The sequence below is a fragment of the Felis catus genome, chromosome F2, assembly GCF_018350175.1.
Source record: "Felis catus isolate Fca126 chromosome F2, F.catus_Fca126_mat1.0, whole genome shotgun sequence".
Classification (NCBI taxonomy): Eukaryota; Metazoa; Chordata; class Mammalia; order Carnivora; family Felidae; genus Felis; species Felis catus.
In genome coordinates, this window is record NC_058385.1 from 34,664,185 (window position 1) to 34,682,071 (window position 17,887).

Genomic DNA, 17,887 nt, shown 5'->3' on the forward strand with positions numbered 1-17,887 from the left:
TATATGCTGTATAGAGAAGTTAAGAGAGTAGATCATAAGAGTTCTCATCACAAGGATAATTTTTTATCCATTTCCTTTTTATATCTGTATGAGATGATGGATGTTAACTAAACCTATTATAATCATTTCACAGTATATGTAAATCAAACAATTATGCTATATACCTTAAACTTATACACTGATATATGTTAAATATTTCTTAATAAAACTAGAAAAAAATCCAGCTATTATATATATCCTGACTTACTTTGGATAAGTTTAGTTAGGTTACATTTAGTGAGTCATGTTTACCTTATATGTAAATTTTATATGTGAGTAGTATTTGAAGGCTTTTTATAGGCAGTGGGTAAGCACTTTGCATGTTATGTTATCTCATTTATTTCTCACAAGATTCTTATGAGGTCTGTAGAAGGCAGAATAATGGCCCAATGATGTGCATATCCTAATCCCTGGAATCTGTGAATTAACTGTGCTGCATGGCAAGAGGAATTAAGGTTGCAGATGGAATTAAGGCTGCTAATCAGCTGACCTTGCAATGGGAGAAGATTCTGGATTTTGCATTGAGCCCACTGTAATCAAAAGGGTCCTTGTAAGTGAAAGAGGGAGCTGTGTGACTCAGAGTCAGTGAGATTCAGAGTGAGAAAGGCTCAATTACCCATTGTTGGCTTTGAAGATGGAAAGGGGACGTGAACCACAGAATTTGGGCAGCCTCTAGAAGCTGGACAAGCAAAGCAACAGAGTCTCCCTTAGAGCTGCCAAAAGGAAAGCAGCCCTGCTGACAACTTGATTTTAACATAGATCTCTTTCAGGCTTCTGACTTCTAAAGCTGTAAGATCATAAATTTGTGATTTAAGTTGACATGTTTGTGGTAATTTGTTTCAGCAACAATAGAAAACTAATACATGGTCCACTTTACAGTGAAGGATAGTGAGGCTTGGGTTTCATACCAAGGTTCACACAGTTGGCAAGTGGTAGAGAATCTTCACAGTATCATTCGTGCAGTGAATTTTCTCAAAACAACAACAAAGTCAGTAGCAGTACCGTTTCCTCCTACCCACCACCCTGAAATGCCATCTACATTTTACCAGTTGAATGATGTATATGCATTGTTGCATTTTGCCATTTTGACTACTTAGAGGCACTCTTAATTTAAGGGAGAGAATATGCCATGCATCTTTAAACAACCCTCCAGTGCTGTCTCCTTAACTGAAATCCAGGCTCACAGGCACTCCAAGTAGTTAAGCTTCTTAAATCACTTACACGTTTTTTCTTTGAAACTTTCCAGTTTTCTCCTTCTATAGTCTTTTTGACTTGTGTCTCAGGATTCTTCACAGCTTGCTAACCCTTGGAAAGAGATGATTGTTCTCAAAAGCAAAAAACATCTTGCCACTTCTTATTCTGGATGAGAATTGTTTTAAAAACTTACAGTTAACAAAATCTATAGTAGTTTTACCACCTGGGTGAAATAGCATCTGGGTCTAGGTAAACACATACCCTGTTATTATTAGAAGTTGATATCCTGAAGAGACAAAGGGAAGAAATATGTCTTAAATTTGTTTTTAATAGAAGTCAGGGAGCTGTCCTTTAGTATTTGTTTGGAGGAAGCCCCTTTTACACTTACCATTAGAGTATGGTCTAGTTACCTATCTTTGTTTGGGTTAATAGCTTTGCTTCTATTTTCTTCATGCTTATTAGGCTTATTCTGGGAAAGGACAAGTTCAAAAATGCTTTTTCATTTTAACTGCTGGTTTATCTGGGAGAAAGAATTTCAGTGCTTTAACAAAAGTTTTTTTTTCATTGTTTTTGTTCCAGTAACAAAAGTATTTCAGGTTCACAAGATATTTGTAAGTACATCTTGCTTGTTTCAACATAGGAGGATGTAGAAGGAAAAAAAATGGCACTCAAGAGAAGACTAGAGACACTTCAAGGAATTTAGAAACAAGATAGTACTCCTAAGTGAATATTTTCCTTGCTTTTTTTTTCCATTTTACAATGTACATTTACAGAAAACCTGAAAAAACCATGTCATCATTCCTAACATTTCAAGGGCATTTCCTGTAATTTGAGAGATTCTTAGTTTTATAGTGGCTAAACTAAAGATGAAAGGAGTTTCAAGACATATATTTATCTGGAAAAGTGACTATTGCTCCATTTTAAAGTTTTAAAGCATTCAAATCCTAAGAGTGCAGTAAGAAAAAGGGTGGCCTGTCAGTGGAGAAGATAGAGAAGCAGACTGTGTAGTGTAATGTATACAAGAAGACAAGGTTGAAAAACAGAGATAAATGATGAGAATGGATATTCCAAGAAGGAATAAAAGGTGGGAAAGATGGTTGAATGTTTATATATGTCTCTGTGTGTGTATAATCCATAATAGTCCCTGTGGAAAATGCTACTTGGTAATTTAGGAAGAGAAGTATTAGAAAATTATTTACTCAACTTTATTTTTCAGTGTAGAAGTTGCTTTCTTTTAATCCCAAAGGAGAAAAGATGTATGTCTTTTTGAAAAAACAAGCATTTATTATTATTTTTTCTTACCGCTGTTATAACAATGTCTATGTACTTGTACTTTTTGTCAGAAAATCTTGAGTGACCTTTAGAAATTAAGTAATGGCAACCTAAACTTGAGCTCAAATCGTGACTGGGGGTTCAGGCAGGAGACCGTGAAGTAAACTGCAATGCATTGCAAATCAGATCTCCGCTAGCTGCCACACTATATTGTCCCTCACATCTCAGGCTACTGCTTTGTTCTAGGCAGTCTATCTCAGAAATACCTCCTGCATTAGTCCTCTTTTACCCTCCGCCACCTAGATTGGTCCTCTGTCGCTTTTCACTGAACTGATCTCTGGAGTTCCTTCTGACATATAGTATGGACCAGATTCCTTTTTAAAAATATGATGTTTTGAAAAGGAATCTGATCATGTTAACTCTCCACACAAAAGCTGTCAGGGTTGTACTTTCTTCCAAAACTTAGATTACAATCCATTTTCTTCAGTCTCTGGCATTTAAAAATTTCACGCTTTGGCTAAAATCTGTCTCTCATGTTCTAGACTTAACATTTCCATTGATATAACTCTCCATTACAGCTAAAATGCTTTGATTGACATTCTTAAAACCTATCTGCAATACTGTTCAGGGGGACAGGAGGAGTTCCTAGGTTCAGTGAAGCATTCAGATGACCATATTTGGCATATGTGCTCCAAAGGGTAGGAGAGAACTGTAATCTTCCAGAAGGGCAGTGTCAGATGTTCCCCTTCTGTGCCAGTGGTTTTCACAGCTGCCTAAGCAGCAGCACAACCCTCTTTACCCCCAGCATAGTTCAGGTTCAAGGTAATGAGAATCACATAGGGCAGGTGTGGAATTGTCCTGGCTTAAAAGTGTCATACCCTGCAGAAACCATAATCTCTTATAAAAAATCCCATAGACACTGTTGCTAAGTTTTCTGCAAGGAACTTCTCAGTCACAAGAGTCATTGTAGTTTCCATATCTTGGCCATTACAAATAATACTGCAGTAAACATAGGGGTTCCTATATCTTGTTGAATTCATGTTTTTGTTTTTTTGAATAAATACCCATAGTGCAATTACTGTATCTATGCTATTTGTATTTTTAGTTTTTTGAGAAATCTCCAAACTGTGTCACCTGTATGTCAATAAAAAATTTATAATGATAAAAAAAGAGTCACTTTGGTCAGGAAAGTCCATTTCAGTGGCTCTCCATTAGGTATTTGTATATCATCTATACTTTCTCTTGGTTCATATGCAACTCCTCTGTCAGGGATCATTGTTATCATGAACAATGTTACCTAGCAATCTAGTTAACACTCTACCTTTATATGGTCTCTGTAGAATAGAGCTGGAGAGTTCCTATGCTGGGAGAATATTATTCCTTGAGTTATAACATCATGCTCCTCACCGTACTTTTATGCCTTAGCTCATGTTTCCTCTTGGAGTTCCCATCTATCTTGCTCTATTTATTCTTATAATTCCAGTGTCAGTGACTTGAATCTCTGCAAAGACTCTCCTGGCTTCTCCAGTATGAAGTAATGTCTTCCATGTCTCTGACCTGGAAAATCATAAAAATGTGCCTTACGTTTATGGTTCTTATTAGATAAATATCTGGAGATAAGTGGTTACCCTTCATGTGTCTTTGTATCTCTAATGCCTAGCATGCAGGTGATAAAAGAAGAAAGGTGAACAAATATTACACAATTTGTGGGAATTTTGGTGAGTAGGTGTCTTTTAAAAGTTATTATGTAATAACATATGCATCAGGCACAAAAAATTATTGAAAAGTTGAGTCTTCCCCCAACCCATACTCCTAATTTTATCCTCAAAAGTAACTATCATGAAAAACATTTTCCTTGTATATATTTTTAATGTTTATATATTTTACATATATATGTAAACATTATATATACATGTATATATTTTAATATTTATATATTTTTATATTATTTTAATGCATATGGTAGAGCATTTTTATTACCCTATATCCTACTTTTTTTTTTACTTATTAGTATCATATATTATGAAGGCCTTTCATGTCAATATGTAGATATGTACCTTATTAATTTTAGTGGCTATAACTATATTTCATTATTTGAATACACCAAAATACTGCTAATGGATGTGCTATTTAATATATTGTGTCTCATCTTCAACTCCACCCTTCTATATATTCTGCTTTGTAATGCTGGGCTCAGGCTCTGCAAACCAGTTTTTTTCAAGAAGCCAGCTGGCTTCCTGTTAGAATCTGTCAATAGCACGTGTTGGAGATTGGAAGGCAGGAGCAAAGTTAAGGAATATGTTTATCCTTTTGTTTTCTTTTCTTTTTTTTTTAAGTTTATTTATTTTGAGAGAGATACAGAGAGCAAGCAGGGGAGGGGCATATAGAGGAGAGGGAGAGAGAGAGAGAGAGAGAGAGAGAGAGAGAGAGAGAGAGAGAATCCCAAGCAGGCTCTGCACTGTCAGCGCAAAGCCCCACATAGGGCTGGAACTCACAAACCATGAAATCATGACCAAGACTCAGACACTTCACTGACTGACCTACCAAGGGGCCCCTCCTTTTGTTTTCTGTTTCTGGTTTGCTTCTCCTTGTGAGTGTATCTTTTTCACCCAAGCAGCGGCTGTTTGTTCCAGCAGCAGCAGATAATTCCATTTGCAATTTTCCCAGTGTTGCCAGAAATAGCTTCATCACACCCCCTCAACAATCCAGCACCAGCTGCTGGTACACTGTCTCAGAAGCACTGCTTCTTAGGGCCACTGCTTCCAGCTTCCAAGTTTTAGTAATTAAACCTCTTCCCTTTGCTTTATCAGCAAAAGGAGTGGTGGTAGATGCTTTCTGCATGATATTTGTGGCTCCCTTTTTGTCTCTTCAATTCTTTAATATTTGACTAATAGTTCCTTGTATCATTTTTTTTCTATTGAAATTACTGGTGTGGTTTCAGTCTCCTGACAGCTGGATTCTCTCTAATAATACAGTGGGATTTTTTTCTAGTTACTTTTGCTGTTAAAATCAAATAAACATCCTGTACTACCCTCTTGAGTTGGCAAGCATGTGTATTAATAGCACTGCAAGGCCAAAGGATGTGTGCATTTTAAATTTTGATAACTATTAACAAGTTGCCTTCAAAGAGTTTGTACTAATTTCTACTCCTACCATCAGCATATGCAAGTTTCTATTTCACAGTATTTATACTAACATCATGCATTATAAAACAAATATTCTGCCAATAAATTAATTGGAGATAGTTTTATTTACTCTGTAAGTTTGCATTTCTTTATGAGTGAGATTTAGAATCTTTTCATATATTTGTGGTCATTTGTATTTATGTGAACAGTCTACTTATATGTCTCTTGCCCATTCATTGAGGTTTATTTTTCCTTTTATTTGAAAGAAATCTTTGTGTATAAAATAAGTTAGCCCTTTGGCATGTAATTTGCAGGTATTTTTCTCAGCTTGTATTTTTTTCATGTTTATGATTTTTGTGTTATACAAATATTTTAGATTGCTTGGACAGTTTTTGTCCTCTGTTATTGATTCTTTCTTAGAATGCTATTCTTCATGCCAAAATTTAAAAATAATTTTTGCTTGCTTCCTTTTATTACTTATGTAGTTTATTATTTTTTTTTAATTTTTTTCAACATTTATTTATTTTTTTGGGACAGAGAGAGACAGAGCATGAACGGGGGAGGGGCAGAGAGAGAGGGAGACACAGAATCAGAAACAGGCTCCAGGCTCTGAGCCATCAGCCCAGAGCCTGACACGGGGCTCGAACTCACCGACCGCGAGATTGTGACCTGGCTGAAGTCGGACGCTTAACCGACTGCGCCACCCAGGCGCCCCTGTAGTTTTATTTTTAATATTAAGGTTGTTAAATATTTGGTGCATCTGGAATTTATTTTGCAATAGTTTTACTTTAGAATAGTGATGTATGGCTACAACTTAATGTTCTTCCAAATGACCAATCAATTCTAATACTATTTGTTGAGTAATCCATCTTTTTCTTACTAATTTGAAATGCCAGTTTTTATTATATGCTGAATTTTCATATGCATTCTGGATGTATTTCTGGAAACTATTGTTTACTTTTTCCACTTATTTCTTGTGTATTTATGCATTTGTATTGAATTGTTATAATTCTGAAGCATTATAATATACTTCTGTATCTGGTAAGATTAACCTTCACTGATTAATCTTTTTTAAAAGACTTGTAGCCTTTTATGTTTGTTTTCCTATATGACCTTTAGAAATATTTGGGCTTTTTCAGCAAATAAACAAGTGGGTATTTTATTTGGAAATGTGTTAAAGATTCATTTATGAAGAATTGATGTCTTTATGATATTGAATATTCCTACTTAAGAACTTGTAAGGGGTGCCTGAGTGGCTCAGTCTGTTAAGCATCAGGCTCTTGACAGGTCATGATCTCATGGTTCGTGAGACTGAGCCCTGCATTGGGCTCCGTGGAGCCTTCTTCGGAATCTCTCTGCTCTGTTTCTGCCCTCCCCCCTACTCTCACTCTCTCTCTCTCAAAATAAATAAATAAATATTTTAAAAAAGAACTTTTTACAATATTCAATTCATCCCTACTTCCAATTTTTGCAAATGTTTTTTTATGCCATTCAATAAAATTTATTTCTGGCATTTTATCTTTTTTTCCTTTGCTATTATGAATGATATCTTTTCCTCATTATATTTTCTAAGTATAAAAGTCATCATATGAAAAAGCTATTAAATTTTTAAAAGTAAAATTTAAAAAATTTGAAAGTGCAATCTTATGGAAATTTTGTAAGTTTAATATAACGAAACTTATTTTTTCAGAGCCATTTGACACTCAATTTGCCTTAAATATTTTAGCATGTATTCTTTAAAAATAAGGAATTACTTATTACATAATCACAATATATCCATCAAAGTAAAAACATTAACACAGATAAATTACTGTAATCTAATTCTTAGCCCCCTCCCATTTGAATTTAGCCAATTGTTCTGATAATGATTCTTATAGTAAAAGGATCCAATTCAAAATCTCATATTGCATTTCATTGTCTTGTCTTCTCTGTTTAGTCTGGAACATTCTCCATTTTCCTTGCCTTTCAATGCTGGGAGATTACAAATCAGTTATTTCGTAGAATATACTTCAGTTTGGTTTCTCTGATCTTTCCTCATGATTAGATTCAAGTAGGATATCTTTGGTAGAAATGCCATAGAAGTGATACTGTGTTCTCTTTCCATCTTATTGGGTGGATGATTTCATTTTAAACAATGGATTAAGGTGGTTATATGGAGATCTTCTTTGCAGTAAATTTACTTTTTCCTTTTTTAATTAATAAGTATTTTGTGAAGAGGTATTTTGAAAGTATGGAAATATCCAGTTTTCATAAAATATTAAATAAATGTAAAATTATAATTTCCTAGTTTGTTCAAAGGCTCCTGATGAGTTATTATCATTATATAGTCTGGTGTCCAGCTTGTTCACAGTCCACTGGAAATGCCTTCAAGTTAGTCTAAGCATTTTCTTGCTCCCTATCTGAGCCCTAGAATCAGCCATTTTCCCAACGAACCCTGGTTCATTTTAATGCAGAATTATATTTAGAAGTCAAGATCTGGGTGCTATGTATGTTCATTGATGTTAGGGTGTTATTGTTCCCAAGTCCTCTTAGAGGAAAGATCCTAGGAATAAAAATTTATATTTATGTTTATTTGCATATCAATTTATTGAAAAGCATGAGCTTACACCAATTTATTCCAATTGCAGTGCAACATGCAACACTATAGGCTTCATTCTAATGTTCTTGCTTTCTATACTTGTAATTCCCTTCTCTGAAGCAAGAAACTTTACTCCTATTAATTATACCTTTGATCAGTTTCCTTTATGTAGCTAATCTTCCATATTCACTGCCATCTTATCCCCACTAAGGGTCTAACACTCAGCACTGACAGATCCCCTCCCTCTCCCACTTCATATTGCTTTCCTCACACCCCTTGAACTCCAGTACTCAGCACAGGCCCACCCCCACACATGGATGCCCTCCACATCTTGTTTTTGGCTGTTGTGACATCCTACCTTTCACCTCCCACTTACAGCTGGCATTGATGCCTACCTTCTTATACTATTCCAGTTGTTTTAAGACACAATTGTTTAGAGACAAGAAGGAACTATTGAATATATACTGTATTTTCTTTGAATGTTTACTTTCTTTACTGTTTTAGTGACTATGCTGATGGGTTTACAGTCTATGCGATTCTGTTTTCTACCTGTATAACATTTTGCAAGCAGTGTTTTTGTCTCTTTTTTTTCCTACTTTTCATCATTTGTGTATTTCTTTTATCAAATTGTGTAGTTTGGTACTTCCAAAAATTTGCAGTACTGATGGATATTTTTATCTTATGCTATTAAGCATAATAGCAACTTATGCTATTGCTTCTAGCTCCAACATTAAACATGATTCTTTCTTTTGGTTTGATATATTCATCAAGTTAAGAAAAGAAGCTTTTTAAAAATTAAATTATTTAAGAACAATACTGAGTTTTATTGAATATTCATTCTGTATCTGTGGAGATTATGATTTTTTAAATTCTGACTTGTAAATTATATGGTTATATTTTGTCATTGAAATTTCTTTGAATTACTTGGATAAATCGAACTTTGTTGTGTGATAATACTCTGTTAGTATGTTTCTGGGCACCATATACTGATAATATTCATTTTTTAAAACTGTTTATTTATTTTGAGAGAGACAGAGATTATGTGTTTGTGTGATCAGGGGAGTGACAGAGAGAGAGAGAGGGAGAGAGAGAGAATCCCAAGCAGGCTCTGTGCTGTCAGCATGGAGCCCAATGTGGGGCTCGATATCACAGATTGTGAGATATGACCTGAGCTGAAATCAAGAGTCCAAGGCTTAACCAACTGAGCCACCTGGCTGCCCCTATAATAATTATTTTTATTTGTAAAAGAAATCAGTCTCTGGTTTTCTTTTTCATGCTCTAGTTGTCACATTTGGGTATCAGTGTTTTGCTTGTTTCATCAAAGAAATTTGGAAGCTTTTCTTCTCTGTGTTCTGAAGCATTTAACTAGCACTAGAATTATTTCTTACATAAATATTTGATAGAAATGACCTATGATTATATTTTATTTGTGTGCATGTAGGGGGATGGCAGAGAAAAACTGCTATAAGATTGTTCTCCATTTCTTTCAAGGCAGCTGATTTATTTAAATTTTCTCTCCCTTCTATGGTCAATTTAGGTAATATGCATTTTCCTGAAAAATCAGTTTTTTTTTATTACTTTGGTATATAGCTTTAAAAATACTCTTGATTTTCTTTATAATGATGTTTATAGTTATTCTCAATTTCATTTCTGACCTTGAGTACTTATTACATATTTTCCTTGTTAAGATAAGCAAGTCATTTATTTTTTCCCTTCAAAGACCCAGATCTTTTGAATTTACTTTTTACTTCATTTGTAGGTAAGAAGGAAAGAAAGTTACTATTGAGATTATTTTGTCTCCATTTATTCCTGAAATTTTTGCTTTATGAATTTTACTGTCATATAATTTGGAACACAAAAATATTTAATAGATTCCATACCTAAATCTCTGTTTCTTGATTTATCAACATTAGATAATGAATATTCACAACCTAGTATACAGTGAGAAAAATTTCCCACTTCACATCATGATTTGATTAGTAAGAATATTAATTTTTAAGTCTTTTACTAGTTGCATTCATACCTTCAAATATTATTATTATTTTTAATGTTTATTGTTTAATTTATTTTGAGAGAGAGAGAGAGAGATAGTGTGCGAGTAAGGGAAGGGCAGAGATAGAGGGAGACAAAGAATCCCAAGCTGACTCCATGCTGTCAACGCAGAGCCCAATGTCAGGCTTGAACACATGATCTGTGAGATCAAGACCTGATCTAAGAGTTGGATGCTTAACTGACTGAGGTGTCCCAGAGCCCCACTTTCAAATATTATTATCAGGGCCCCATTATTTTAAAATATGCTTTAAGTTGTAAATAGTAATTATCTGCTATGTGAGGAGGTCTGCACAAATATATTTTATGCTTTCACTTCTCTGCTGAAATTTCCAAATTATTACTATTACTTTTTATACCCTTTTCATTAGAATCTATGTGGAATCTATTATTTGTGTTAAGGTTTACAGAATTTACCTACCCTTTATTAGTATAGTGTCCATATTATTTAAGTTTCAGATGCATGTTTATCACATTGTATTTTTCAAAGAGGGATTATGATACTTTATATTCTTTTAGGTCTTATATTTCTTTTATATTTATTGGAAAATAAAACTCATTATATATAATAATATATAATATTATATTGAATATATATAATTTAATTACAATTATATTATATATTTTATTTATTATATAAAATATATTATAAATAATATATTATATTATAATATATTTGCATTATTTATATATCATTATAATATATGATTAATAAAAATTATAAATAATATAATATATATAATATATAATAACAAAATTCCCTTTATATATATACTTATATATTTATATATTTATATATTTATATATTTATATATTTATGTATATATATATATATATTTATTTATTTATATTTCCTGTCCCCCTTCATTTGTCTTACTGTTTGTCAGGACTTTGCTGTGGAGAAGATTAAAGTCAAACTGAGTTTTGGCTGGGGGCTAAAATAATAGCTTATCTTCAAAACATAGTTACATTAATTTATTCAACCAGTAGAATCTAGAATATCTGATATCTTTGTAAATCATGTATTATGTTTTCTCTTTCCCTTTCTGGGTCATGGTATTTAGTTCTTCATATTCAGGTCTTATATATGAGAACAATGTTCTTATGTTATGTGTGGGAACATTTTTTTTCCCTATACCATTATTTATGTTTTCTTGTTCAGGAAAAATTTCCACATATGGTATCTGCTTTCTATATTCATTTATCACTTTCTTTTTTTTCCCTCTATTTTAATGTTAGCCTTTATGTTCTGTGATTATATTTTCTTAAATATTGTCATTTTTACTATTTCTAATGGAAATTTTGTCATAATTTTATCTTTCTCTTCTTCCTTAACATAGCCTGTTTAGTTATAATTTCTTAGGTGTACAACTTAGTGATTTGACAACTTTATACATTATGCTGTGTTCACCACAAGTGTAGCTACCATCTGTCCATTTACATCTCTATTACAGTATCATTGACTATTCCTTGTGCAGTTGATTTGGCCTCTATTTCTCTTCAGTGACTGAGACAAACTGCCTTTGTGTTGATTGCCACCTAACATTTGTCATCCTACCACCATAACAATCTAATTCTTAAAAAAAAAACGAGTATATGTGGAATCTTTGTCCAGCCCTACATTCCATATATATCATGGGTTTTATATACAAAAATTAGTTCAAAGGAAACAAATAAATACTCTATTAACCATCAATGTAGGTATGTTTAATTCCCTATTATTACACACATTTAGACTAACGTAAAAATGTAGAACTGGATCACTTATCCAAGTGTGTATAGAAAGAATTAATCATGCTTATAGTGTCTGATGAATCCTTTATTTATTCTTACCATTAATGTTTCTGTTGCTATTGCTGCTGACCTGCTTCTTTGTGCTCTGAATATTGCATTAAGCAAAGTTCTCCTTATCATTGGATTAGAGTGTATCCTGCAAGTACTTTTGAAGAAGTCCTAGCTTTCTGTTTTCTAGCTAGCCATACTCTGGCATTTCCACTTGGTCATTGTCACATTTTCTCTTTGTCTCTGCTGTTCATCTCTTTTATGTTGCCCAGTAGCCACTCCGATAAGTCTAGTCTCCTAGTATATAGTAGTTTTGCATTTACATATTTTTAAGCCTTCACTTATTTTATTGCTTCTTCTTAGCTTTTTGCAAGGGGTATTTACCTTTTAAGGGAAAGTTTATTGGGGAAAAATGGTTTAATTTTATTTTAACACTCACCAGACCCATTTTTAGCAAATCTTTATAACCCCCATATAAGCTTACATAACTCACTATACTGCACGAATATGGAAATACATATCTACCCCTTAAGGACATTAACACATAAAAACAAATGATCACCAATGTATCACTCAGATAAAACACTGGATTTTAGTTTCTCTATTTCAATAATATATAGTGAGCATTATATCAGTAAAGAAAATTGGCTTTTTGATTGCGTCATGGATTTCTTGTTCTTTGTTTCTAGCTTAGAATTTACTTTGTAATCACCCTTTTATATCAGCTTTTAATCTTCTTTCAAACAAACTGTGCTCAAAATCCATGATTTTACCCCCATTATAAGGTGAAGCCCACTCTACTTCTGTGAGAAGCCCAACTAAGACATATTCATGAGGGAAAACAAGACTAGAAAACAGATGTAAACCTAGTACCTTCTGAACTCCTTAGGCTTTATCCTGGTATTAGATTTGATCATCTGAAAAGCTCAACTTCCGGTGTTTACAAAGTTACAATTTCATGTTGAAATCTATTGGCCTTTTTTTCACAAAAGTGCTTCAAAGACAAGATCCATTATATTGTTCAAAACCCTTTTTGTAAAGTCCCTTGTGACAAATACCTCTTGGAAATAAGAATCAGCAAAGAAGAAATTTTTTGATGAATTGTGAAGTGTCCTTCTAGGCTCTGAGTACTTACTATATAGGCTATTGTAGTTTTGAGTTTACTTGCTGTGCCAAGTTTATTGCAAAGCCTTACCCTCAAGTGCTGTAGCTTTTCTCAGGCCAGTTGATTTCTCCATTTTTCTATTCTTTGTTAGCAATTCTTAGTTTTATAATATCCATCCTGTGATATTCTTTGTAAGGTACTTAAGCTGAAGGTGAAAATATTTACTTTTAAAAATCCCCCTTTTAAGCCAAAATTTCTCAACCCTTGACCTGTTTTAAAAATCTCTATGACGGGGCGCCTGGGTGGCTCAGTTGGTTAAGCGTCCGACTTCGGCTCAGGTCATGCATGATCTCATGGTCCATGAGTTTGAGCTCCGCGTCGGGTTCTGTGCTGACAGCTCAGAGCCTGGAGCCTGTTTCAGATTCTGTGTCTCCCTCTCTCTCTGCCCCTCCCCTGTTCATGCTCTGTCTTTCTCTGTCTCAAAAATAAATAAACGTTAAAAAAAAATCTCTATGGCAATTACCCCCTTTTCCTGTCTATACCAGTCACCATGGCTATTTCTGATCCGATTTTTAAACTGGACTAAACTGATACTTCATAGAAGTCTCTGTCTTTTTTTTTTCCCATTGAGGGAGAGAGAGAGAGAGAGCAGGGGAAGGGCAGAGAGAGAGAGAATCTGAAGTAGGCTCCATACCCAGTGGAGAGCCAATGTGGCCTTGGTCTCATGACCGTCATCAGATCATGACCTGAGCTGAAATCAGGAGTCAGATGCTTAACCAACTGAACCACCCAGGTGCCCCCATAGAAATCTTTTCTTCATCTATCAGTCTAAAAACTACTATAATTAAGATTTTATTTAATATTCTATGTCAGAAATATGAATATACTTAAAAGTAGTTTTGATAAAATCTAGCTATAACTTGGCTTATTTAAAATAAGTATTCCATATGTTGCTAAAGTGAAATTAGGTGATTTTTTTGATTCTTAAGGCTTAACTGAGTAATATAGGTAAGAAAATACCTAAATCATGTAATTAGTATTTTCAATTTTATTAAATGGTAATGATTTATTTATATGGATAGCAGCCAGTTTTCTGTTTAAATTTGTTTTATTTAAATTTCATATTTAGAAACTGCCATATATTATTGATGATTAATTTTAGATCACAAAAGTCTTAAACAAAACTGTCAAATTTTATGATTCAGTAATTTGAAATTAAAATTGATAAATTTGGACATGTCAAATTCTATTTCTTCCTTATTAGAATGTGGTTAATAGTTACATTTCAAGAAGTTTAGAAATGCATTAAGCTGCTGATTTTCTCAATACCTTTGCCCTAAGGGAAGAGATAATGTGCATGTTGTTTATTTATTACTGCTTTCTGTTTTGCAGCATTTCTAACAGCATGCATTCTCCTGGAAAAAGGAGAGGACGTAGGATGTGAGTGCCCATCATTTTAATGATGCTCATTGCACTCAATACTCTATCTTCCTTTTCATCTCCTTTGAAGGATGTCAGTTATTTCTGGCACTGAAGGAGAATTACAATTAGCTTGCTTCTTGTCTATGACTACCTTTCTGCTCTTAAGGGATATTGTGTGATTTGCTTACATATTAACTTCAGAAGAAATTGCAAACTGAATCCAGATATTGGAAGGTGCTCTGAAATGGGGCTAGCCAAAGATGGAGGCCTGCATAGGACTGAATAAAAACTAGTAGTATTCCAGAGAGAGAGAGACACAGGGACAGAGACAGAGACAGTGACAGGGACCTCAGGAAAACTCTTTGAATTGTCATGTCATTGTCAGTTCACATTCTCAAGGTATGGGATGGGGATTCTGAAAGGCTTACTTATAGAGGAGAAACATATATGACACCTATAAACTCCAGAAAAATAAACAATGTCAGACCAGATTTGACATCAGTGAAAACCATTACATTCTTTCTTTGTTTTAATCACCTTATTCAATGCTGCTTATGTATCAAAGACTGATAATACTTCACTTCCATGGTTGATGAATTCTTTTACTATTTGTAATTAAACTCTATATACAATCTTTATTACTAAGATTATAGAAAATTACCCAAATTTTTAATTGATTTTTTTTTCAGAGTTGAAAATGTCTAAGTACATTGATTATGGTCAGTTGAATGCATTGTGCCATATGAGAGGACTACAATCTAGGTAAGTTATTCATATGTTTCTTTTTCTATCATTCAAATGAATAAAAACATGTTTGTTTTATGAATAAAGTGTTGTAATAAACCAATGTTGACTCATAGGTACTTGATTTACCACATAGATAAAAACATTTGAAAACCTGGAGGTTATTTCTTTAGATTGAAGGGGCAGAATATATGCTATATTTTAAGGAAACAATTGGGTGTGAAACAAACATAATTCATCCTTACCTGGGCCCTTTTTAGTATTTAAAAAACAGTCATAAGGGAAGAAAGCTTTAAATGGTTGAAAACACAAATCCAGAGTGAAATAAGTGCTTTAGCAGTGCCCAGGAAATGCCTCATTGAAATATACTGGAGCCAAAGAACTAGGAAATATTAGGGCTCAAAGCTCAGGATTCCTAAGGTATGTGATACTTGATGATATAATTTTTATTTTTATTTATTTATTAAAAAAATTGATGTTTATTTATTTATTTTGAGAGAGAGGGGGAAGGAGAGACAGCATGAGTGAAGGAGAGGCAGAGAGAAGGAGAAACAGAATCCCAAGCAGGTTCCACACCATCAGTGCAGAGCCCGATGTAGAAGCTCAAACTCACAAGCTTCGAGATCATGACCTGAGCTGAGTTCAGGAGTCATATACTTAACTGACTGAGCCACCCAGGCATCTCTGAAGATGTAATTTTTAAAAATTTATTGTCTTGTCAATTACTTTTCCCAAGTTGGATTATTGAAATTATAAAACTAGTTATTTTCTACATATCAGTCAGTGTCCATCCACTCTCCCACTTTACTAAGAGAGGACCTTGCCTCAGCTTTAATGGGACTGCTGAGAAAATGCCCCAACAACTGTACAGACTTTATCTCTCTATTTTAAAATATCTATGCTTGGGTGGCTCAATTGGTTAAGCGTCCAACTCTTGATTTCTGCTCAGGTCATGATCTTAAGGTTCTTGAGATGGAGTCCCATCAAGTTTCTTGAGATTGAGCCCTGTGTCAGACTCTGCACTGACAGCACTGAGCTTGCTTGGGATTCTGTTTCTCTTTCTCTCAAAATAAATAGACTTAAAAAAAAAATCTAAGTCACATCCTGTTGTTAATTAATTAATTTCATTATGATAAGTGCACTCCTTAATCCCCATCACCTATTTGCCCCATGCTCCCACCCACTTCCCCTCTGGTAACCATCAGTTTCTTCTCTATAGTTAAGAGTTTGTTTCTAGGTTTTTCTCTCTCTCCTTTTTCCCCTTTGCTTATTTGTTTTGTTTCTTAAATTCCACATATTAGTGAGATCATGTTGTATTTGTCTTTTTCTGATCTATTTCGCTTAGCATTCTACTCTCTAGCTCCATCTATGTTGTTGCAGATGGCAAGATTTCATTCTTTTTGATGGCTGAATAATATTCCGTTGTATATATATCATGTTTCCTTTATCCATTTGTCTATCAATGGACACTTGAGTTGCTTCCATAGTTTGGGCATTGTAAATAATGCTGCAGTAAGCATAGGGTTGCATGTATTTGTTTGAATTAGTGTTTTGTAATTTTGGGGTCAATACCCAGTAGTGCAATTCTTGGATTATAGGGTAGTTCTATTTTTAACTTTTTGAGGAAATTCCATACTGTTTTCTGGAGTGGCTGAACCAGTGCAAGAGAGTTATTTTTTCTCCACACCCTCACCAATACTTGTTGTTTCTGGTGTTTTTTATTTTTTTGTATTTTTGATTCCAAATTATTTAGAGACCTTCACTGATCTTCCCATTTCTTCTTTTTAAGGGAAAGGGAGGAGGACATGGTTTTTTTATATTCCTCGGATTTCTCCCAAGAATGATTTTTTTTTTCTCTATGTACTTATGCCTCCTCCTAACTCTCAGTTCCTTTCAGCACAGGATGAAGAATCAAATGCATGTACTCCAGAGTCAGGTCACCTGGTTTGAATCCTGGCTCAGCTACTTACTGGCTGTGCCACCTTGGATTGGTTACTTAATTTCTCTTTACCTTAGTTTTCTCATTTTAAAATGGAGATAATAATGGTACCTATTAAACAGAGTTATTAGGACAATTAAATGAAATAATATATGTAACGTAAACAAGGCCTGGCACACAGTGAAAGCTATATAAATGTTATGTTTTAAATTATTAATGGTATTCAAAAAGGCTCATCCAAGTTTTTAACTGTTGAGCTTGTCTTATATACTGATCTCTTTTCTAACACATAAAAACCTAAAGCTATTTAAGGCTTTGGAGCCGAACTTTTTTTTTTTTTTTTCCTTTCATTTTCCTTTTTTGCTTTTTTAGCCCAGACATAAAAAACAAAAAACAGAAAACCAAACATGTTTCTAGACCTACCCCCCAACCCCCACCTTGGGTGATCATAGTAAGAGAGTAAATCATCTAGATGTAGGTCGGCCAAAGTATCCATTTTACATAAATATTATCAGCTTTCATCTTTCAGGTTTGATAATCTCTCCTAAGTAGTATTCTCCCATCAGACAATAAGCTTCTCTAAGCCCAGTCTGGTTGTCCTGCCTGACTTCCTTCTATTAAATCCCACATTTACTGTG

General features: G+C 33.9%; 1 protein-coding gene across 10 annotated transcripts in view; it reads left to right on the top strand.

Annotated features, from left to right (window-relative positions):
- Positions 1 to 17,887, top strand: part of CNBD1 (cyclic nucleotide binding domain containing 1) — a 490,155-nt gene that overhangs the window by 39,679 nt on the left and 432,589 nt on the right. For all 10 annotated transcript variants that reach the window (XM_045050105.1, XM_045050106.1, XM_045050103.1 and 7 more), the window contains exon 2: positions 15,256 to 15,328. In XM_045050105.1, the coding sequence (XP_044906040.1) occupies positions 15,264 to 15,328 (65 nt within the window). In that variant the 5' untranslated portion in view covers positions 15,256 to 15,263. The remainder of the gene's footprint in view (positions 1 to 15,255; positions 15,329 to 17,887) is intronic.